General features: G+C 51.1%; 1 protein-coding gene across 3 annotated transcripts; it reads left to right on the top strand.

Moving 5' to 3' along the window:
- Nucleotides 1–43: 43 nt before the first annotated feature.
- Nucleotides 44–20,867, top strand: LOC141085025 (cryptochrome-1-like). 3 transcript variants are annotated; one of them, XM_073569953.1, is made up of 12 exons: nucleotides 44–199; nucleotides 8,401–8,435; nucleotides 9,410–9,632; nucleotides 9,736–9,930; nucleotides 11,177–11,295; nucleotides 11,411–11,565; nucleotides 11,639–11,779; nucleotides 12,180–12,347; nucleotides 12,600–12,740; nucleotides 12,872–13,023; nucleotides 19,658–19,881; nucleotides 20,528–20,867. In XM_073569953.1, the coding sequence occupies exons 3-12, from the start codon at nucleotides 9,415–9,417 to the stop codon at nucleotides 20,572–20,574; spliced, it is 1,560 nt and encodes a 519-aa protein (XP_073426054.1). In that variant the 5' UTR covers nucleotides 44–199; nucleotides 8,401–8,435; nucleotides 9,410–9,414; the 3' UTR covers nucleotides 20,575–20,867. The 3 variants fall into 3 exon arrangements, with proteins under 3 accessions (XP_073426054.1, XP_073426055.1, XP_073426053.1); XM_073569954.1 differs by lacking the exon at nucleotides 8,401–8,435; XM_073569952.1 differs by lacking the exon at nucleotides 44–199 and having other exon boundaries at nucleotides 7,011–8,435.
- Nucleotides 20,868–22,634: the final 1,767 nt, after the last annotated feature.

The following is a 22,634-nucleotide window of genomic DNA, read 5'->3' as shown; positions in this document are numbered from 1 at the left end:
CAAAAGCCCCAGTGCTGGGTAGTCAGTAGGTCCGGGTACCAAGAGGGCTTATCATACATAAAGGGGTAAGACAAAGGTGTACACAGGTCACAACTCAGATTCAGAATCCCAAGGTCAGCGTGTGACCCAGAGTCTGGCAACAGATCAGAATACAAAGCTGAAAGCTGCGACTGGCAGCCATCTGGCCCAGACAGCTCAGGTAAGAAGCTGGACAATCACCTGGGACAGGGAACTCCTGGAGGAAGCTCAGCACCTCCCAATCCCAGACTGGACGGCCAAGCTGTCAATCCCAATACAAATAGATCAGCACGCCCTTACACTAGATTGGACGACTGAGCTGTAAGTCACTGCGACCACATATCAGCAGCCAAAACAGCTCAGCAGTAGACAGCACAACAGTCACCACAGCGCAGCGGCAGACACAGTACAGTACAACAGACACCACAGCAGCAAACATCGCAGTGGCAGACACAGTGCAGCACAACAGACACAGCAGTGGCAGACACATCGCAGCAGCAGACACAGCACTGAACAACAGACACCGCAGTAGCAGACAGAGCGCAGCACAACAGACACCGCAGCAGCAGACACAGCGCAGCACAACAGACACCACAGACACAGCGCAGCACAACAGACACCGCAGCAGCAGACACAGCGCAGCACAACAGACACCGCAGCAGCAGGCACAGCGCAGCACAACAGACACCGCAGTAGCAGACAGCACAGCACAACAGAGACTACAGCAGCACACATACCGCAGCAGCAGACACCACAACAGGCACAGCAGCACACACAGCACAACAGATACCACAGTGGCAAACAGCGCTGCACAACAGACACTGCAGACACAGCGCAGCACAACAGACACCGCAGCAGCAGACACAGCGCAGCACAACATACACAGCGCAGCACAACATACACCGCAGCAGCAGGCACAGCGCAGCACAACAGACACTAGCAGTAGACACAGCACAACAGACACTACAGCAAAAGACACAGCACAGCACAACAGACACCGCAGCAGCAGACAACATACACCACTGCAGCACACATACCGCAGCAGACACTGTGCAGCACAACAGACACCGCAGCAGCAGACACACCGAAGCACAACAGACACAGCAGACACAGTGCAGCACAACAGACACCACAGCAGCAGACACAGCGCAGCACAACAGACACCGCAGCAGCAGGCACAGCGCAGCACAACAGACACTGCAGCAGTAGACACAGCACAGCACAACAGACACTACATCAAAAGACACAGCGCAGCACAACAGACACCACAGCAGCAGACAATATACACTACTGCAGCACACATACCGCAGCAGACACTGTGCAGCACAACAGACACCGCAGCAGCAGACACACCGAAGCACAACAGACACACCGAGGCACAAGACACCGCAGCAGCCACTGTGCAGCACAACATACACCACAGCAGCAGACACACCGAGGCACAAGACACCGCAGCAGCAGACACACTGAAGCACAACATACACCGCAGCAGCAGACAATTCGCAATCGCAGCACAATAGATACATTGCAGCAGCAAAAACACCGCAATAGCAGACACAGCTTAACACAACAGACACCGCAGAAGCAGACACATCGATGGAAAAAAAACATTATATATAATAAATCCTGAAATACTTTGAGAGCAGTTGACACCAGAAGTTAGAGGGGTTAGGCTATGTGCACACGCTGCGGTTTTTGCTGCGGTTCCGCTGCGGTTTTGGCCCTGCGGAACTGCAGCAGTTCCGCAGACATGGTACAGTACCATGTAACCCTATGGGTTTTCAAAACCGCAGTGCTCACGCTGCGGTTTTTTCCGCGCGGTTTTGCTGCGTTTTTTCCCCGCAGCATGTCAATTGTTTCTGCGGATTCTGCTGCGGTTTCACACCTTTAACATAGAAGAGGTGTGAAACTGCAGGCCAAACCGCAGCAAAACCGCAGGTCACTTTACCTGCGGTTTTACCTGCGGTTCAGTGAGAAAAAGCCTGCAGGTGAATCTGCAGTGTGTGCAAATAGCCTTAGACACTGTCTCCTGTTAGTGCAGCTTCCCTCACACATTGTGCAGCACCTCTGTCCATACATTGGCTGCTGGGGGAGGAGCATGTGACTAGACACACCCATCAGCCTCCTCCAATAGAAAAGCAGCTTTCTCCTGTGAGGTGTTTAATTATTGGAGGAGGCTGATTGGTGGGTCTGGTCACATGCTCCTCCCTCAGCAGCCACTGTATGGACAGAAGAGCTTATCCTGAGACCCTAAAGGTCCCATTACATTTACCGATACACTAGCGATCCCGACAACGATACGACGCAGTTAGGATCGCTGGTGCATTGCTAAATGGTCGCTAGTGAGCTGCCAAACAGGCAGATCTCACCAGCGACGCAGCAGCCCGTCGGCGGTCATTACCTGTCAGATGCAGCGATGACGACTTCCGCCTGCGTCCATGCGTCGCTAGTCGGCAGCAGCGGGATGCCAGCGGGACGACAGCGAGAAGAAAATGGGCCTGGACGTTCGCGCGCAATCAGCGATATCCAGTGGGGAGCTGGTCGCAAGGAACGTGTCACATGTAGCGAGATCGCTAACGATATCGCTGTTGCGTCACAAAAACAACGCTTTTGCGATATCGCTAGCAATCTCGCTATGTGTGAAGGGGGCTTAAGGCTAAGTTCACAATAAGCATTTTTATTCTAATTTTCAGCTGCATTTTAGGCTGTGTACCCACGTTGCGGATTGTATGTGTTTTTGCCGCGTTTTTCGCCTTGAAAACGCTGCGAAAACACAGAACGCACCACATGCATTCCTATGGCATTCCGCACATGCTGTAATAATGCCGCATTTTTTTTCCGCGGCAGAATCGCATAGCGGAAAAAAGCGCAGCAGGCTCATTATTGTAAGCTTGCGAGCAGGGCCCTCATTCCTCTTGGTATCTGTTATGATCTATGTGATTATTGTTATGCTGTAATGTCTATTGTCTGTTCAAGTCCCCTCTGAAATGTAAAGTGCTGCGGAATATGTCGGTGCTATACAAATAACATATATTATTTTTATTTTGCGGAATCGCCGTGATTCCGCACACATAGGAATGCATGAGATCCGCTTACTTTCCGCATGTGGCTATGCCCACCATGCGCAAAATGAGCGGATCATGTGCGGATGGTACCCACGGTCTGGAGGAGAGGAGACTGTCCTCCAGGCTTTGGGTACCATATCCCTGTAAAAAAAAAAGAATAAAAAATTGGGTTATACTCACCTTCCGGCGTCCCACGCAGCCTTACCGATGCTCCCGCCAGCTCCCGTTCCCAGTAATGAGGCAAGGACCTGTGATGATGTAGCAGTCTCGCGAGACCGCAACAGTGTCGCGAAACCGCAACAGTGTCGCGAGACCGCTATGTCATCAAAGGTCATTGTCGCAGGGCATCGCTGGGAATGGGAGCATCGCTGAGGCCTGGGGACGCTGCGTGGGACGCCGGAAGGTGAGAATATCATGATTTTTTATTATTTTTTACAATCTATCTTTTAATACTGATGCCGCATAGGCAGCATCAATAGTAAAAAGTTGTTCACACTAGTCAAACACTATGCTTGACAAGTGTGACCAACCTGTCAATCACATTCCAAGCGATGCTTCAAATCGCTTGGAATGCGCTTGAATTCTGCACGCGAAAATCACGTGAAAAACGCATGTTTTCCCGCGGCGGGAGTTGCGGAAATGCTGCAGAAATTTCCGCAGCATCTCTGCAATGTGGGTACATAGCCTTACCGTATCAGCAAACTCTATGCGTTTTCAGAAATCTCATACTTACAGCTTGTTTTTTGTCATCAGGATTTTTTGCTTTGCATGTTTTTCTTTTTCACAATGGAGCATGTCACTTCTTTCAGTGTTTTTTACTCATTGAAATGAATGGGTGGAGAAAAAACGCACTATAAATGCTTTTGCAATTGCTGCATTTTTTGTCGCCAAAAACTCATTCTGTGGACTAGGACTTTTTTTTAGAACATTAAACTTTATCAGCACGCACAAGAGACAAAAGTAGCACGCCAAAACCGCAGCAAAAAAAATGCAAGAAAAAAGTGCTTTTTTCTGCATCTTCTTTCCTACCAAGAGATCAGGTTTTGCTGCAGAATAATAATGCTGAAAAAAACGCCTAGTTTGAGCTTACCCTAAAGGATGCTCCCCGATGCACGGGGGCTGCAGGATCGCACATTATTATTTCTTTGGGTGACATTTTGGTATCACAAAGCTCTGGATTATTTGCTTCAATTTCATGATAAATTAGGGAAAAAAAGAGATCTGACCCTTAGAAATCGGAGATGTGATTACTGGTGTGAAGCTGCAGCGAGATATGGATGCGATTAGGTAGGAAGGATCAGCGCTCGTTTACTGCCTGACCCAACAAGGCCTCATTCACACTGAGTCTCGTCTGTGTTCTGTGATTCTCACGGCTGGAACATGTTCCCATCATAGTTCATGTGTCTGCAAAAAATCACGTAGACGTCTGATATAGACAGGGGTGGGATTCAACCGGTTCTGTGGAACCGGTTGTTAAAAAAGCAGCCGGTTCCCCGAACCGGGGAGGTCCAGAGCTGCGATCCGGTACTTTGTTGCAGGAGGAGCAGAGGAGGACTCTTGCTCTGCTTCCTAGCCCCTCCCGCCGGATACCGCGCACTGATACGTGCACTGACTGGGCCTGAGCACACCCCGCCGGACCCCAGCCGCCCCCGCGCACTGATACCTGCGGCAGTGCAGTGCGGCTATTGGGTATCTGGAGCTGGAGGAGTCACTGCGTGCCGCTACCCAGTGTGAGCTGCGCTGGACTCGAGTCTGTGGCCTGCCTGTGCCACATCATCTTCATCACGCCGGCCCGGTCACAGGTGCGGACTGTGCGGTGGTGTGCTACCAGTGTGTGTGTGTGCACGGTGGAGCAGGACGGACGGTGCATGCGGTGCGGGGCCTGGGGGCCATCCAGGAGGCCTGGTCAACCGCGGGACTTACTTCAGACGCAGCCTGTCACTGTGTACTGTACCACTCCAACGCCAGGTCAGTATGTGCTGTCGAGAAGTTAGTATGGCATTCTATACGCACTAAACAATTGGTTGCACCCAGACTAGACAGGGCCTGCCTATTGGGGGCCAATGCTGCCTATTGGGGACCTGTGCTGCCTATTGGGGACCTGTGCTGCCTATTGGGGACATTTATCTGCCTATTGGGGACCTGTGCTGCCTATTGGGGACATTTTCCTGCCTATTGGGGACCTGTGCTGCCAATTGGAGACCTGTGCTGCCTGTTGAGGACATTTATCTGCCTATTGGGGACCTGTGCTGCCTATTGGGGACATTTTCCTGCCTATTGGGCACCTGTGCTGCCAATTGGAGACCTGTGCTGCCTGTTGAGGACATTTATCTGCCTATTGGGGACCTGTGCTGCCTATTGGGGACATTTTCCTGCCTATTGGGGACCTGTGCTGCCTATTGGGGACATTTTCCTGCCTATTGGGGACCTGTGCTGCCTATAGGGAACAATTGGGGACCTGTGCTGCCTATTGGGGACATTTTCCTGCCTATTGGGGACATGTGCTGCCTATTGGGGACATTTACCTGCCTATTGGGGGCCAATGCTGCCTATTGGGGACCTGTGCTGCCTATTGGGGACATCTACCTGCCTATTGGGGACTGGCCAGAATGTTCACTGTTCTGATCTCATTCCAATTTATTTTTTTTCAACTGACTGCGCCCCTACTTGTATATGTTTGAGGAAAAGGTGTGTGTAAATGGGTGTGGCTTAATAATGCATGTGGCTTAAAAATGAGTGCGGCTTAAAATATGAGTGGTTGTCCTACACACAAACACAGAACCTGTTGTTAAAAATTTGAATCCCACCTCTGGATATAGATCATAGTCACAAGTCAAAATCACCCAAACAAGTCTATGGATCAGAGAAAAATCACAGCAGAGAATAATCCTTTCACAGTCTGGGGTTGTAACATTTTAATGAGGCCTCATTACAGTATAAGTAAAGTGTGATCGTCTTTGTTGGTCTGCAGCAATTCCTGCAACATATGGCCGGGTTCACACATCCACGTGTCAAGGTCACAGTAGGGCCGGATTCACATATCCATGTGTTGGGGGTCACAGTATGGCCGAGTTCACACATCCCTTTGTCAGGGTCAGTCAGAGTATGGCTGGGTTCACACATCCTTGTGTTGGGGACCGGTCACAGTATGGCGGAGGTCACACATCCCTGTGTTGGGGTCACAGTATGGCCGGGGTCACACATCCCTGTGTTGGAGTCGCAGTATGGCTGAGGTCACACATCCCTGTGTTGGGGGTCACAGTATGGCCGGGTTCACATATCCATGTGTCGGGGTCAGAGTATGGCCGGGTTCACACATCCATGTGTCGGGGTCAGAGTATGGACGGATACACGGATCACCCGGGGTGCAGACCTGACACAGATTTACCTTTTATATCATCTCGTCCCTAAAGCAGCACAACAGATGGAGATGGGGCAAGTAAACCCCAGGGAGCGACCCCCCGCACAGAACACATTTGCTTCTGGAGGTAATGTGGACGACTAAAGCCATTGCCAGAGATGAGAAAGGAGCGATGGCTGATTGTCCGCTCTCTCGAAATTGGTAGTGGGGTGCAGGGGTTGTGCCTCAGACAGGGCAGTGAGGCTGTAGATGGTGAGAGTGGCTGGGCGTCCTACAGAACCTCTCCTGAGAGGTGTCACATAGATATGTGGCACGGAGGATAAATCAGAAGAGTTTTTCCTTTTTTGTGGAATTTTTATTTCCATGAAGCACGTTTTTTGCAGCCTTCTGATTGGACAGCGCCCAGCATGGAGCAGATTCCATAGGGATCGATTTCTCTAGAGTCACGTGCACTTTGATTTTTTCCATAAAGTGTTTTTCAAAGTCTTATATAAAAACAAAGTACATTTCCCATAGAAATGAAGATGTTTTCCATGATTTGAGGATCTAAATAAACCTACATGTGATCCCGGTCTAATGTCCCGGAGGAGAAGCCGTGCGAGTGAAAATCTGGGGATTCATGATGGAATTTGGTCTACAGCTTGATTTTTACTTGTTTCTGGGCTTCTTATTAAAAAAAACAAAAAACAGAGACAATCTTTTTCATGGACACAATGTAAAAGCAATAAGCATGGAGGATAAGCGAGATGATGAGTGACAGCAACTCATGATGACTGATGATGAATGATGACGAGTGACAGCGATTGACGACTGATGATGAGTGATGACAAGTGACAGCAACTGATTATGAGTGACAATGACTGATGTCGAGTGATGACAAGTGACAGCGACTGATGACGAGTGACAGTGACTGATGATGACGAGTGACAGCGATTGACGACGACTGATGATAAGTGACAGCGACTGATGATGAGTGATGACAAGTGACAGCAACTGATTATGAGTGACAGTGACTGATGTCGAGTGATGACAAGTGACAGTGACTGATGACGAGTGACTGATGACTAGTGACAGCGATTAACGACGACTGATAAGTGACAGCGACTGATGATGAGTGATGACGAGTGACAGCGACTGATGATTGATGACGAGTGACAGCGACTGATGATGAGTGATGACGAGTGACTGACGACTGATGAGTGACAGCGACTGATGACAACTGATGAGTGACAGCGACTGAAGAGTGATGATGAATGACAGCGACTGTTGACGAGTGACAGCGACTGATGACGAGTGACAGTGACTGATTATGAGTAACAGCGACTGATGAGTGATAGCGACGGATTACGAGTATCTGCAACTGATGACGAGTAATAGTGACTGATGACGACTGATGCGTGACAGCGACTGCAGCAGTCATTCCCATATCCAAATTAGCCGCAGTTGCCGAGTAATGGGAAGTGATGACAGAACATTCCACAGATGTTTCTGAAGCTTCCGGAAAATTATGTACAGAACAGATTTATTCACGGACGGGAAAAGCCCCCCATTATCACGGACTGTCCAGTGAGTTCTGGAGGGTTGAATTAGAGCACATTTTGGGGGTTCTGGAAGCCTCAGTCCCTACACTTTGGCCTTTTGCACATTTCTCTAGTTACTGGGTTGTTCACAACATTTGAGGGCATCGGTCCTGCGTGTCAGGGGCACCAGCAGCTCTGGTTATTTCATCCATCAGGCTTCGCGTCCCAGTATGATTTGAGAATAGTTTACAGGACGGACACGAAAGCTGCAAAATCTTCTCGTCCGTGGCCGACAGCAGCTCTAGGAACCAATCATTACATATGTCCCATACATACAGTTTACTGGCTGTGGGTGTGGCCATAGTGGCTCTTTCTTATTGGTCTTTCCGGCTGTAGCTCCTCCCTCACATGGAACGTTGTGTAACTTTTCTTACAGAGTGATGTAACCGAGGCCCGGAGAGGAGGAAGCAGGTACCGGCACTATCACCCCCGGCATCTACTGACCCCACACTGCACCCTCACCCCCGGCATCTACTGACCCCACACTGCACCATCACCCCTGGCATCTACTGACCCCACACTGCACCCTCACCCCCGGCATCTACTGACCCCACACTGCACCATCACCCCTGGCATCTACTGACCCCACACCCTCACCCCCGGCATCTACTGACCCCACACTGCACCATCACCACCAGCATCTACTGACCCCACACTGCACCCTCACCCCCGGCATCTACTGACCTCACACTGCACCATCACCCCCGGCATCTACTGACCCCACACTGCACCTTCACCCCCGGCATCTACTGACCTCACACTGCACCATCACCCCCGGCATCTACTGACCCCACACTGCACCCTCACCCCCGGCATCTACTGACCCCACACTGCACCATCACCACCAGCATCTACTGACCCCACACTGCACCATCACCCCCGGCATCTACTGACCCCACACTGCACCATCACCCCCAGCATCTACTGCCCCCACACTGCACCATCACCCCCAGCATCTACTGACCCCACACTGCACCCTCACCCCCGGCATCTACTGACCCCACACTGCACCATCACCCCCGGCATCTACTGACCCCACACTGCACCATCACCCCCGGCCTCTACTGACCCCACACTGCACCATCACCCCCGGCATCTACTGACCCCACACTGCACCCTCACCCCCGGCATCTACTGACCCCACACTGCGAGATCACCCCCAACATCTTCTGAACCCACACTGGCACCATCACCTCCAGCATCTACTGACCCCACACTGCACCATCACCCCCAGCTTCTACTGACTCCACATTTGCACCATCACCCCCAGCTTCTACTGACTCCACACTGCGCGATCACCCCCAACATCTACTGACCCCACACTGCGCTATCACCCCCAGCATCCTCTACTACTGACTACTTTTCTTCTCCTCCTTTCTGTGCAGCCATCATGCCGCCACACCGCTCCATCCACTGGTTCAGGAAGGGGCTGCGCCTCCATGATAACCCAGCCCTGCTTGCCGCCATGAGGGACTGTGATGAGCTGCACCCCATCTTTATTCTGGATCCCTGGTTCCCTAAGAACATGAGAGTCAGCGTGAACCGCTGGAGATTCCTCATCGAGTCCCTGCGAGATCTGGATGAAAACCTGAAAAAGATCAACTCCAGGTACAGATGGGGCCTTTGGGGGGTTACACTGTGGCCCCTCTAAGCGGAGAGGCTCCTCGTGGGCGGAGCGTGTGCTTTATGGGGGCTTATTATTTCTGTGCAGGTTGTTTGTGGTAAGAGGAAAACCGGCAGAAGTTTTCCCGCAGCTTTTTAAGAAGTGGAATGTGACGCGCCTGACGTTTGAGGTGGACACCGAGCCATACTCGAGGCAGCGGGATGCCGAGGTGGAGAAGCTGGCGGCCGAGCATAACGTGGAAGTCATCCAGAAGGTGTCCAACACCCTGTACGATGCAGACAGGTGGGTGCAAGAGGGACGGCCCCTGTACCATGCGTAGAGGTGGATACAGGGGGGATGGCACATGTACCATGCAGAGAGGTGGGTGCAGGAGGGACGGCCCCTGTACAATGCATAGAGGTGGATGGAGTGACGGCCCCTGTACCATGCGAACAGGTGGGTGTGGGAGGGACGGCCCCTGTACCATGCAGAGAGGTGGATGTAGGAGGGATGGCCCCTGTACCATGCAGAGAGGTGGATGTAGGAGGGACGGCCCCTGTACCATGCGAACAGGTGGGAGCGGCAGGGACGGCCCTGTACCATGCGGACATGTAGGTGCGGCAGGGACAGCCCCTGTACCATGTTGACTGGTGGTGCAGGAGGGACAGCCCCTGTACCATGCGGACAGGTGGGTGCGGGAGGGACAGCCCCTGTACCATGCGGACAGGTGGGTGCGGGAGGGACAGCCCCTGTACCATGCGGACAGGTGGGTGCGGGAGGGACAGCCCCTGTACCATGTGGACAGGTGGTGCGGGAGGGACGGCCCCTGTACCATGCGGAGAGGTGGGTGCGGGAGGGACGGTCCCTGTACCATGCGGAGAAGTGGATGTAGGAGGGACGGCCCCTGTACCATGCAGAGAGGTGAATGCGGGAGGGATGGTCCCTGTACCATGCAACGGAGTGGATGGAGGAGGGATGGCCCCTGTACCATGCAGAGAGGTGGGTGCAGGAGGGACGGCCCCTGTACCATCCGGACAGGTGAGTGCAGGAGGAACGGCCCCTGTATCATGCGGAGAGGTGAATGCGGGAGGGACGGTCCCTATACCATGCAGAGAAGTGGATGGAGAACGGACGGCCCCTGTACCATGCGGAGAGGTGGGTGCGGGAGGGACGGCCCCTGTACCATGCGGACAGGTGAGGGTGGGAGGGACAGCCCCTGTACCAAGCGGACAGGTGGATGCGGGAGGGACAGCCCCTGTAACGTGCAACGAAGTGGGTGCGGGAGGGACAGCTCCTGTACCATGCGGTGAGTTGGGTGCGGGAGGAATGGCCCCTGTACCGTGTGGAGAGGTAGGTGCGGAAGGGTCGGCCCATGTACCAAGCGGACAGGTGAGTGCCGGCCCCTATGCCATGCGGACTGGTTTGTGCGTGAGGGACAGCCCTTGTACCATGTGGAGAGGTGGATATAGGAGGGACGGCCTCTGTACCATTATCTCTGCTCCTTCTGTCCCATCATATTCACCTTCTTCATTCTTTCTTGGTCCTGCAGAGTGATTGCTGAAAACAATGGCAAGCCCCCTCTAACCTACGTCCGCCTGCAAACCGTTCTGTCCTCCATAGGTGCTCCAAAGCGTCCGTGTCCAGCACCTACTGACGAAAACATGAGAGGTACAAACTGAGGACCTCTGTGTAGTTAGGGCAGTGATCAGAGCCTATGGGGGAGACATTAGCTGCTTCTAGGCAGGGAGATGGGGTCATCACTACCTGACCCCCTTCTTTTTAGATTGCTGCACACCATGGAAGACGTCATACGAGGAGATTTACGGGATTCCCACATTACAAGAGCTGGGACAAGACCCCAGCAAGCTAGGACCTCACTTGTACCCCGGGGGAGAGAGCGAGGCCCTGCGGCGGCTGGACCTTCACATGAGGAGGACGGTGAGGAGACGTCTATGACAGTCAGATCAGACGGATGTAAGCCGATTGCTGATTGGTTGTGGCTTGCTCTCAGGTCTGGGTATGTAACTTCAAGAAACCAGACACTGAACCCAATAGTCTGACCCCCAGTACGACGGTGCTGAGCCCTTATGTGAAGTTTGGGTGTCTGTCTGCACGGTTCTTCTACTGGAGATTGGTGGAGATCTACCACGGGGTAAGAACATGCCTTCTGGACAAGTCAATTCTATTGCCTCATCATGGGTTCTGCGGCACACAGAACACTTCTATCGCACCCCTCTGCCGCCTTGCCCCCCCTTTGTTGCCTCGTACCCCCTTCTTTGTCGCATCCTTCCCTCCCACCGCCTTTCTGCCGCCTCGCTCCCCCTTTCTCATCGCCTCATTCCCAACTTTCTCGCCTCACCCCCCCAGCCTTTCTGCCGCCTCACTACCTCCCCCCTTCTCTCGCCTCGCTCCCTCCCCCTGCCTTTCTCTCGCCTCGCTTCCTCTCCCCCACTTTCTCTCGCCTCGCTCCCTCTCCCCCCTTTCTCTCGCCTCGCTCCCTCTCCCCTTCCGCCTTTCTGGCTCGATCATTTCTCCACTTTCTCCTTCTGCAGAAGAAGCACTCGTCTCCACCGGTGTCACTTCACGGTCAGCTTCTGTGGCGCGAGTTCTACTACACAGCGGGGGCAGGGATACCCAACTTTGACAAGATGGTGGGAAACTCTGTGTGTGTGCAGGTGGATTGGGATGAGAACAAGGAATATCTGGAAGCCTGGAGAGAAGTGAGTGACATAGGGGAGGAGGGAGAAGGTGGCCGCAGCCCCATGCCTCTCTGCAGTCTGTCACACCGATTTGCCTCCTGTGGCTCCTGCTGTGGTAGAACGTACCCCCAACATTCCCTGACTACCACAGACTGATATTGGCACATAAGTATGGCCTGGTGACCAGTTCTCCTGTGTCCGTTCACATATATACTGTAGAGTGTCAGCTCATGTGCCCAGGCCGCTTGGTGATGACTGTCTGACCTCCCTCAGGCCAGAACTGGTTTCCCCTTCATAGACGCCATCATGACACAACTGAGGACAGAGGGCTGGATCCACCATCTTGCTCGGCACGCCGTCGCCTGTTTCCTGACCCGTGGAGATCTGTGGATATCGTGGGAGGAAGGTCAGAAGGTCAGAGAGATGGCGGCCATGTGTGGGTGATCTGATGGGAGTTATGGTCGGGCTGGGTGGGGTTGGTGTCCTCGCTCTCACACCTGGTGGTGGAGGAGGAGGGCCGCTGACGCTGTGTTCTCCACCCGCAGGTATTTGAGGAGCTGCTGCTGGACGCAGACTGGTCGCTGAACGCTGGGAACTGGCTGTGGCTCTCCGCCAGCGCCTTTTTCCACCGCTTCTTCCGTGTATACTCTCCGGTGGCATTTGGGAAGAAAACCGACAAAAATGGAGATTATATAAAGTGAGTGCTGAATCATCTGATAAGAAACCCTCAACGTCTCGCCCTTTCGATCTCTGCTTGCTGTCAGTGTACAGTATTACTCTTGGTGGTAACACAAAACTGGAGAATCCCTTTAAGGGCTCGTTCACACTGTGCATTTTTGCTGCATGGTTTTGAAGGTTAAAAAAAAAAATCGCTGCACTTTACAGTAACATCAAAGTGAACTAGACTTCTGAGCTCGATCCTCGCTGCTGATTGTTTCCTTGCAGACTTGAACTTTAAAATGATTTTCCCAGGACGTCCCTCATGACAGCACGACAGGAGGTAGTCCTATTTATCCTCCAGGGACAGGAAACACACAAGAGGTTATAAGCCCCCCCTTCCACCTCCCCCCAGTGGATTTCCTGTCCCTAGCAGGACAGGGCGCGCAAGAGGAACGCTGGAGCTATACTTGCCGGAGCTCAGTGGAATCAGAGGGGACTGAATCTCTTCCCTTCCCGCTGTCAAGAGGCTCTGTCGCTGATACCTCACTGGGTGGGGGTCCCTCAGCTTGTTAGTGGAGCAGGGGAGCTCCCGACATTGCCACTTCCCTCTCCGGAAGGCTTTCGGCTTCACGCCGCCGATGGCCGTTTACTTGCAGTTGCACGACTGAGTGTGCTTTCCACCGGGGAACGTGTTTCCGGCCGGACGCTTTTCGAGGATGCACACTTCCGGTTTAGAGGGGCACTTCCGATAGGGGCGGCGCAGCATGCTTTCCAATCAGGAACGCATGGGAGAGCTATGGGGGTAATCTGGAGGCCACCTGGATAAGGTAAGACCCTTTAAAAGGGTACTCGCAGAATGGGTGCTGTGCACAGTCTGAACCATAGAGGTTAATCCACCTCACTTATAAGCACCAGCTGAGCAGTCCTTGGCCAGTGTAAGTAACCCTATAGCGCCTTCTTTACCACGTTAGGGTATGTTTCCACTGTCCGGATTGCATCAAGATTTGCTGCAGATTGGACGCTGCGTACAGCCGCAACGTCCAATCCACAGCGTGCAGATGTTACAGCATAGTGGAGGTGATTTTATGAAATCCCGTCTCCACTATGCGTGCAGGGCTGCATCTGGCGGCCCTGCATATCCGGACATGTGGCGTGTCTTTCCAGACCGCCGCATGTCTATTTATCTTGCGGAGACGGTCGGTCTCCGCAAGATAGATAACCCAGACTATGGATACGATGCGGTATCACCGCACGTACTACAGGGGGCAGAACAGGGTTTTCGCTCCGTCCAAACCGCTGACAGTATGCAGCGTGGACACATACCCTTAGTGGTCACTCAATAATAGAAAATGTTCTGTTTTTTTGTATTACTCCCTTAAGAATAAGGAGATGGCCAACATGCAACACCAAGTTAGCGGATTCATAGACAAAGCAGTTATGTGCGGAGCATGTTGCAAAATTCCTGAAACAAGAACAGGCGTCCTTCCTAACAGATATGCCGGCCATAATTAGGGAAGAGGTCCAGAGCACCGTGTCCAGTCTCGTGCCACCGCAGCTAGATCCAAGCACCTCCTGGCACAAGAGAACCAGATGGGAGATGGAGGAATCCACGGAGGAAGCTTACCCATATTCGTACTACTCAGAGGAAGATGCTGAAGACTGTGAAGAAAGTTTTTCCGGAAGGCCATCCGAGGAGAGGAAGAAGTATTTTTTCTCATCCGAAAATACGGACGACCTATTGAAAGCGGCTAGAGTGACTATGAAGATTGAAAAAACTTAGGTCCCTCGCACAATTCAGGATGAGATGTTTGGCGGACTCAAAACACAAAGGAATAGAGTTTTCCCGGTCAACCTGCACATTAGAGCTATGATCCTGGAAGAATGGGAAGATACAGAAAAGCGCCTAGTCATCCCTCGAGACTTCAAGGCCCGCCTCTCCTTTGACCCTTTGGAGATCAAGGAATGGGAAGAAATCCCAAAAGTGGACATTCCTATTGCCAGGGTGGCAAAGAAGACCGCTATACCGTTTTTGGACTCTTCCTACCTGCGGGACACCATGGACAGGAAAGCATAGGGACTGTTGAGAGGAGGAGTTGGGAGTCTTTGGCGGTGGTTATTATGACCAATATAGCAGCCACCTCGGTATATAGATCCATGTGTCTGGATTGACGAGCTGTCGGCCCAGATAAAAATCTAACACCCCTAGAGAGGTTATATTAGATTCTCTCCCTATGTTAAAGATGGCAACGCAATTTATGGCAGATGCTTCAGCGGAGTCTGTAAGGTTTGCAGCTAGGAGTAATGTGCTCTCTAACTCTGCTCGGCGGGCCATCTGGGTTAAAACATGGGCAGGGGACAGCCAGTCTAAAAGGAAGCTCTGCTCCATCCCTTTCTCAGGTACACGTTTTTGGTCCAGTACTAGGCATTGGAGAGAGGACCACTGACAACAAGAAGGGGTTCTTGGAGGAAAAAGCAAGGAGATTTTGTTCCTTTCGTTGGCCCCATCAGTCCCCTAGGCAGGACTACAGTCATGGCCAAAAGTTTTGAGAATGACACAAATATTAATTTTTACAAAGTCTACTGCTTCATTTTTTCTAATCGCAATTTGCATATACTCCAGAATGTTATAAAGAGTGATCAGCTTAACAGCAATTACTTGCAAAGTCAATATTTGCCTAGAAAATGAATTTTATCCCCCAAAACACATTTCAACATCATTGCAGCCCTGCCTTAAAAGGACCAGCTAACATCGTTTCAGTGATTGCTCCATTAACACAGGTGTGGGTGTTGATGAGGACAGGGCTGGAGATCAATCTGTCATGATTAAGTAAGATTGACACCACTGGACACTTTAAAAGGAGGCTGGTGCTTGGCATCATTGTTTCTCTTCGGTTAACCATGGTTATCTCTAAAGAAACACGTGCAGTCATCATTGCACTGCACAAAAATGGCCTAACAGGGAAGAGTATCGCAGCTAGAAAGATTGCACCTCAGTCAACAATCTATCGCATCATCAAGAACTTCAAGGAGAGAGGTTCCCTTGTTGCTAAAAAGGCTCCAGGGTGCCCAAGAAAGGCCAGCAAGTGCCAGGACTGTCTCTTAAAAGTATTTCAGCTGCGGGATCGGGCTACCAGCAGTGCAGAGCTTGCTCAGGAATGGCAGCAGGCAGGTGTGAGTGCATCTGCACGCACTGTGAGGCGGAGACTCTTGGAGCAAGGCCTGGTCTCAAGGAGGGCAGTAAAGAAGCCACTTCTCTCCAGGAAAAACATCATGGACAGACTGATATTCTGCAAGAGGTACAGGGAGTGGACTGCTGAGGACTGGGGTAAAGTCATTTTCTCTGATGAATCCCCTTTTCGATTGTTTGGGACATCTGGAAAACGGCTTATTCGGAGAAGACCAGGTGAGCGCTACCATCAGTCTTGTCTCATGCCAACTGTCAAGCATCCTGAAACCATTCATGTGTGGGGTTGCTTCTCAGCCAAGGGAATGGGCTCTCTCTCAGTCTTGCCTAAAAACACAGCCATGAATAAAGAATGGTACCAGAATGTCCTCCAAGAGCAACTTCTCCCAACCGTCCAAGAGCAGTTTGGCGATCAACAATGCCTTTTTCAACATGATGGAGCACCTTGCCATAAAGCAAAGGTGATAACTAAATGGCTCAGGGAACAAAACATAGAGATTTTGGGACCATGGCCTGGAAACTCCCCAGATCTTAATCCCATTGAGAACTTGTGGTCAATCATCAAGAGACGGGTGGACAAACAAAAACCTTCAAATTCAGACAAAATAAAAGCATTGATTTTGCAAGAATGGACTGCTATCAGTCAGGATTTGATCCAGAAGTTGATTGAGAGCATGCCAGGGAGAATTGCTGAGGTCCTGAAGAAGAAGGGTCAACACTGCAAATGTTGACTTGCTGCATTAAGTCATTCTAACTGTCAATATAACCTTTTGCTACTCATAATATGATTGCAATTATATTTCTGTATGTGATAAAAACATGACAAACACACATAAAAACCAGAGGCCAGCAGATCATGTGAAAATATAATATTTGTGTCATTCTCAAAACTTTTGGCCATGACTGTATAAGATGGGAAAATCAGGCAGGTGGTGTTACCCCAAGGGAGGTTAGGGTAGATCCACCCAGTTCTCTGGCTCACATAGAAGGTCTTGACGCCAGGAAGGTAGGGGGGAGACTGCAGTTTTTCCTAGGAATATGGGGAACCATAACGGACAACCAGTGGATCCTGCGGACCATAGGAGGTTACAGGATAGGCTTCTCCCACCCCAACAGTTTTGCACCATCAAACCCCAAGTCCCTTTCCGCACAAAGCAGGCTCTGGACAGATGTCAGGAACCTCTTAGAGTTGGGGGCAGTCGAGCCAGTACCTGTTTTAGAGGTAGATCAGGGCCACTACTCTTCCCTGTTCTCAATAAAAAAGCATTCGGGCAAATATCGGACCATTATAAATCTTTAAGCCCCGGAATCAGTAGGTCAGGTACAAAAGATTCAAAATGGAGACAATAAAATCAACTATCCAGCTAATATGGAGAGACAACGCAATGTGCACCTTAGATCTAAGAGATGCATACTACCACGTGCCAATTCACCGAGATCACCGCCAATTAGAGTTGAGCGAAACAGGTCGGTCAGATTCAAAAGTCGCCGACTTTCGCCAAAGTCGGGTTTCGTGAAACGAAACTCGACCACAGTGTGAAGTCGGCCATGTGGTCGGTGACCCAAGCGCCAAAGTCGGGTTTCGCCGAATGCTTGCACGTGACTTTTTTCAGCCAGTGAGAGAAGCGTAGTGTAGCTGGAGAGAGAGAGAGATTTCGCCGCCTCCAGGGTTAAAATTCATGCCAGGTGTGTTTACAGTCCTCCACTCACTGCCGACTTTTCTCCCCATTGACTTGCATTGGCTTTCATGTTTCACGACTTTTCCCTATAGTCGGCCGATTTCGTTCGACTCGACTTTTGAGAAAGTCGGGTTTCATGAAACCCGACTCGACCCTAAAAAAGGCAAAGTCGCTCATCTCTACCGCCAATATCTGAGGTTCGCTTTAGACCATCAGGGTTTGAGCCACCATTTCCAGTTTACGTTCCTTCCATTTGGCCTATCCTCAGCCCCATGCATCTTTATGAAGATAATGACGGCGGTGGCAGTTTTTCTGAGGCAAGGGATTATCGTGGTCTACTAACGGGACGACATTCTGCAGGTAGCAGACTTGGCTATCCGCCTCACTCAACAACTGGTCCAGACTATCAATGTTCTAGGGGGCCTGGGTTGGCAAGTGAACTAGGAGAAATCTGACCTACGTCCAGAGACCCAGAAGGTGTTCTTAGGGGTCCTCCTCGATTCCCATCGCAGGATGTCTTCCCTGTCCCTCATGAAACAGGAAGAGATCAGAAGCAGGATCTGGGCGTTACAGAGGAAGAGGACAATCTCCATCAGATACGCCATGAGGATTCTAGGACTGATGACACCCTGCATTCAAAGCATATGCTGGAGTCAGGCTCATTCAAGACGGCTTCAAAGTTCGGTCCTTACGTCCTGGAACCGGCATCACCCGGGCCTGGAAAGAAAGATGAGAATCCCGATTTCTGTATCCTGGGCCGAAAGAGCAGGGGCTTCCATAGACCAGATTTGCAGGACTGCAACTTGGTCTATTATAACGACATTTTGTAAAAACTATGTTAGATGTGATGTCAGGTCAACAATTGGCTTACGGACGAAAGGTCCTACAAGCAGTGGTCCCATCCTAGAATGCCATTTATTTGGTATGTCTCCTGTCATGCTGTCATGAGGGATGTCCTGGGAAAATAGAAATTAGACCTACTGTATTTCCAGGAGTCCATCATGACAGCACCATTACATTCCCTCCCCTGAACTCTGAAACTGATGTGAGTTTAACATTTGTAAGAGTTTAATAAAATAGAGTTGCATCCATCCTGGTGTAGTGATTAGTAAAAGACACTGGGGGTGAGGTGGAAGGGGGGGCTTTTAACCTCTTGTGTGTTTCCTGTCCCTAGAGGATAAATAGGACGACCTCCTGTCGTGCTGTCATGATGGACTCTTGGAAATACAATTACCGGTAGGTCTAATTTCTATTTTTCGCACCTGCAACCACAATTCTTTCAGCATTTTTCACTCAATCCAATGAATGGGGAAAAAAACACAAGAAAGACCCGTAAACATGCTTGCACTGTGCACAGCGGTTTTCCTGCCAACAATTGGATTTTTGGTGCAGATAAAATCTGTTGAAAATACTAAAAAACCTGACCAGCACCTCCATATAATGTGAACAGGCGCAAGCTGCAATGACTGCGTCACATACAAAACCAGAACAGCGCAGCCTCTGAGGGCCGAGATACAGGCACTGAACACACCACATCTAAACTGCATTGTTGCTAAATAAAATGTACTTACACAATGTCATTTCTTAGGCCATGAATCGGCCAAACCCTGTGTGCCCATCAGCCACGTCTGGATGTTGCAAATGCTGAACGTGTGCACATCACTACTGCACGCTTGTGAGGTGGTGAGATGGAGCCTGCTAGACACCCCCTGATGCTGCAGTGTCCAGGCCTAGTTCTCTGGGGGATGGTTCGTGCTGCCGCGCTGCACAGCGGAGCCGCTGATCACTCTCCCGCTTCCGTCCTGCAGGAAATATTTGCCGATATTGAGGAAGTTCCCAGCTGAGTACATATACGAGCCATGGAAATCCCCCCGCAGCGTGCAGGAGCGCGCTGGCTGCATCATCGGGAAGGACTACCCGAAGCCCATAGTGGAGCACGAAACAGTGAGCAAGCGAAATATCCAACGCATGAAGGCTGCGTATGCCCGGAGATCGGGGAACAGTGGGCCACAAAGCCCCAGCAAGAAAAAGGGTAAGAATAGGTTCAGGGCGACTCCACCACTGCTGCACTGACAGGTGGGGTCTAATTTCTTCTATTGTCTCACTCCCTCATGCTTTACACTGCAGCTCTGCTCGTTCAGACTGCCTGCTGTGTACAAGCTTGGTCCAGTATCTGTGCGCACACAGGTTTCTATCGTCCGGAAACTGACACATAGAAATGGCGCTGCAGCTCTGCTCAAACATCCGTATGTGCATTTAAACGGGCTTCTCCACAATGACATACATTACACAGTACAAATCAGCAAATTTCTTCACCATTTTAAATATCTGTGCTTGCTGTCAGTAAAGGGCAACATTCAGAACATGAAGAGCTGCACTGGCCTAGATCTGCTCACACTAACAAACCCTGGAGCTGTATTACCTGATGAATACAGGCAAGACTGTCCATGTTCACTGACAGCAAGCAGATGGCCACTATACAAATAAAGTGCAACAGCTTTTTAAGTCAGAAAATCCCTTTAAATTCCCAGACGTGATTGTCGACGTCAGAAATCTCCAATGTGAGGTCGCCAGCTGCTACTAAAGTACAACCCCCATGTCCCCCCTCATGCTGGGAGTTGTAGTTTGGCAGCAGTGGAAGGTGCGCAGCTGGATATCATGTAGATCCTTCTTTGCAGGGGCCAAGAGGACGGCGTCTGTGGCCGAGTTCTTCAAAAAGAAGTGAAATGGAGCAGAAAAAGGAAGTGACTGCTGAAACGAGGCTCAGCGAATTCACGCTCTGAGAACAAAGAACCAACGCTGACCAGCAGCGACCGCATGTGCGCCCCTCGAGGGCGGTGACAGCCATTAACGCCTCTACAGCTTCTCTCCACGCGGTGGATAAAAAGTAACGTTCTGCACATTGTGCATCGTATGGTGCTTATTGAGGTGGGGGGGGTCCCGACTCCTGCGCTCAGCTGATGGGGGAGGGGTCCCGGCGCCTGCACTCAGCTGATGTGGGGGGGTGTCCCGGCTCATGCACTCTGCTGATGTGGGGGGGGTGTCCCGGCTCATGCACTCTGCTGATGTGGGGGGGGTGTCCCGGCTCATGCACTCTGCTGATGTGGGGGGGGTGTCCCGGCTCATGCACTCTGCTGATGTGGGGGGGGTGTCCCGACTCCTGCACTCTGCTGATGTGGGGGGGGTGTCCCGGCTCCTGCACTCTGCTGATGTGGGGGGGGTGTCCCGGCTCCTGCACTCTGCTGATGTGGGGGGGGTGTCCCGGCTCCTGCACTCTGCTGATGTGGGGGGGTGTCCCGGCTCCTGCACTCTGCTGATGTGGGGGGGTGTCCCGGCTCCTGCACTCAGCTGATGGGGGGGTCCCGGCTCCTGTGCTCTGCTAATGGGGGGGGGGGGGGGTTCTGGCTCCTGCACTCACCAGATGGGCGTGACCTCGCCCCTGCGCTCTGCTGATGGGGGAAGGGTTCCCGGCTCTTTCGCTCAGCTGATGGGGGGAGGGGTCCTGACTCCTGCGCCCGGCTGATGGATGGGTCCTGGCTCCTGCTGAAGGGGGGGGTCCAAGGATAGGCAGTGCAAGCAATGGAATTGATGGGTCTGAAGCTGTTATACCTTTCTCATAACCACATTAACCCTTTCATCACCTTTAGGCTCCATATTTTTGCCATAACGCTATTGTGCAATTTTTTAGCTCAAAAAGTTCTATGTCCAGTTAAAATGTCATAAAATTTGTATTAAAAAATTCAGCCGCCAGAGGTTCTGAAGGCCTTTTGTGCAATTAATGCATCAGTCAAAAATACAAGCTCCAAACTTTGCCCATAATGGCGAATGTGCGAAAAATGGCAAAAAAAAATCAAAGCAGAAATGGAGTAAAATGAATTAAACACCCCACACGTGATGAATTGGCCACAGTTTCCACTTTCTTTTGTTACAATTTTCTAAAAATATTCAATAAAATGATTTTTACCTCCAAGCTAGAAGAAAGGTGCCGGCTGCGGTCAGATTCCGTCACAGTTTGCTACAGTTTAAAGTTTTATATGGTATCTATCGAGAACTAATGCTGCTCCCAGCTGAGGGTTTGCTTCAGTTGTAACCAGTCTGTTGTGGACTCTGCGCTGACACACTGTAACAACTATCAAGACATCTGCACTGACGCACTGTAACAAAGACCAGAATCATAGACTGCTCATGTGCAAGGTCACAAGAGATTGCCTAGACCGGATGCTACAGTAACAAACCTTCAGCTGTGACTATAGGAGTCTGGTCACACATTAAGTATTTAGCGTAGAAGTTTCTGCATCTTTTGGCAGGAAAAACCACAGGGTATAATAAGTGCGTTTATCATTTGCAGTTTTGGTGCAGATTTTTCCCGCTCATTGACAATGTAGATTTAAATCTGCACCAAATCTGCAAGTCACAAAAAAGCAGTGTGTGCACGAGACCTCGGGATTCTCATTCACTTTGCTGCCATCAGGAAACCCTATAGGTTATCTGACAAATTTGCAATGTGTGCACAGGCCCTTAGTAGTATTCAGATAGCAGACACTACATAATTTACATTCACTGACAGGAAGCAGAGATCTGATAAAAGGCAAAGTGTTAAATCACAAAATATGGTAGAAAGTAGCTAACAGGAAGACCCCAGATATACTCTGGAGCCCCCCAATCCCCGTCGCTCTTATGCCCACTGCGGTCAGACACTGTCAGCCTTCCTGTACGTGCGACGCGATCTCATGATAGTCTGCGTGTAACCGTGGCCTCACGTTGACTGATAATCCAGAGATCCTG

Source organism: Dendrobates tinctorius, unplaced genomic scaffold (assembly GCF_039654945.1).
Source record: "Dendrobates tinctorius isolate UK_male_01 unplaced genomic scaffold, ASM3965494v1 ptg000028l, whole genome shotgun sequence".
Taxonomy (NCBI): Eukaryota; Metazoa; Chordata; class Amphibia; order Anura; family Dendrobatidae; genus Dendrobates; species Dendrobates tinctorius.
Note: the sequence above shows the minus strand (reverse complement) of the source record. Positions and strands in the feature narration are given on the sequence as shown.

Excerpts from the sequence above, each read along its gene's own strand:
- LOC141085025 (XM_073569954.1), top strand. The coding sequence starts at position 9,415 with ATGCCGCCACACCGCTCCATCCACTGGTTCAGGAAGGGGCTGCGCCTC. Across the intron at positions 11,296-11,410 it reads TACTGACGAAAACATGAGAG|ATTGCTGCACACCATGGAAG; the intron begins GTACAAACTGAG and ends CCTTCTTTTTAG. Across the intron at positions 11,780-12,179 it reads TGGTGGAGATCTACCACGGG|AAGAAGCACTCGTCTCCACC; the intron begins GTAAGAACATGC and ends CTCCTTCTGCAG.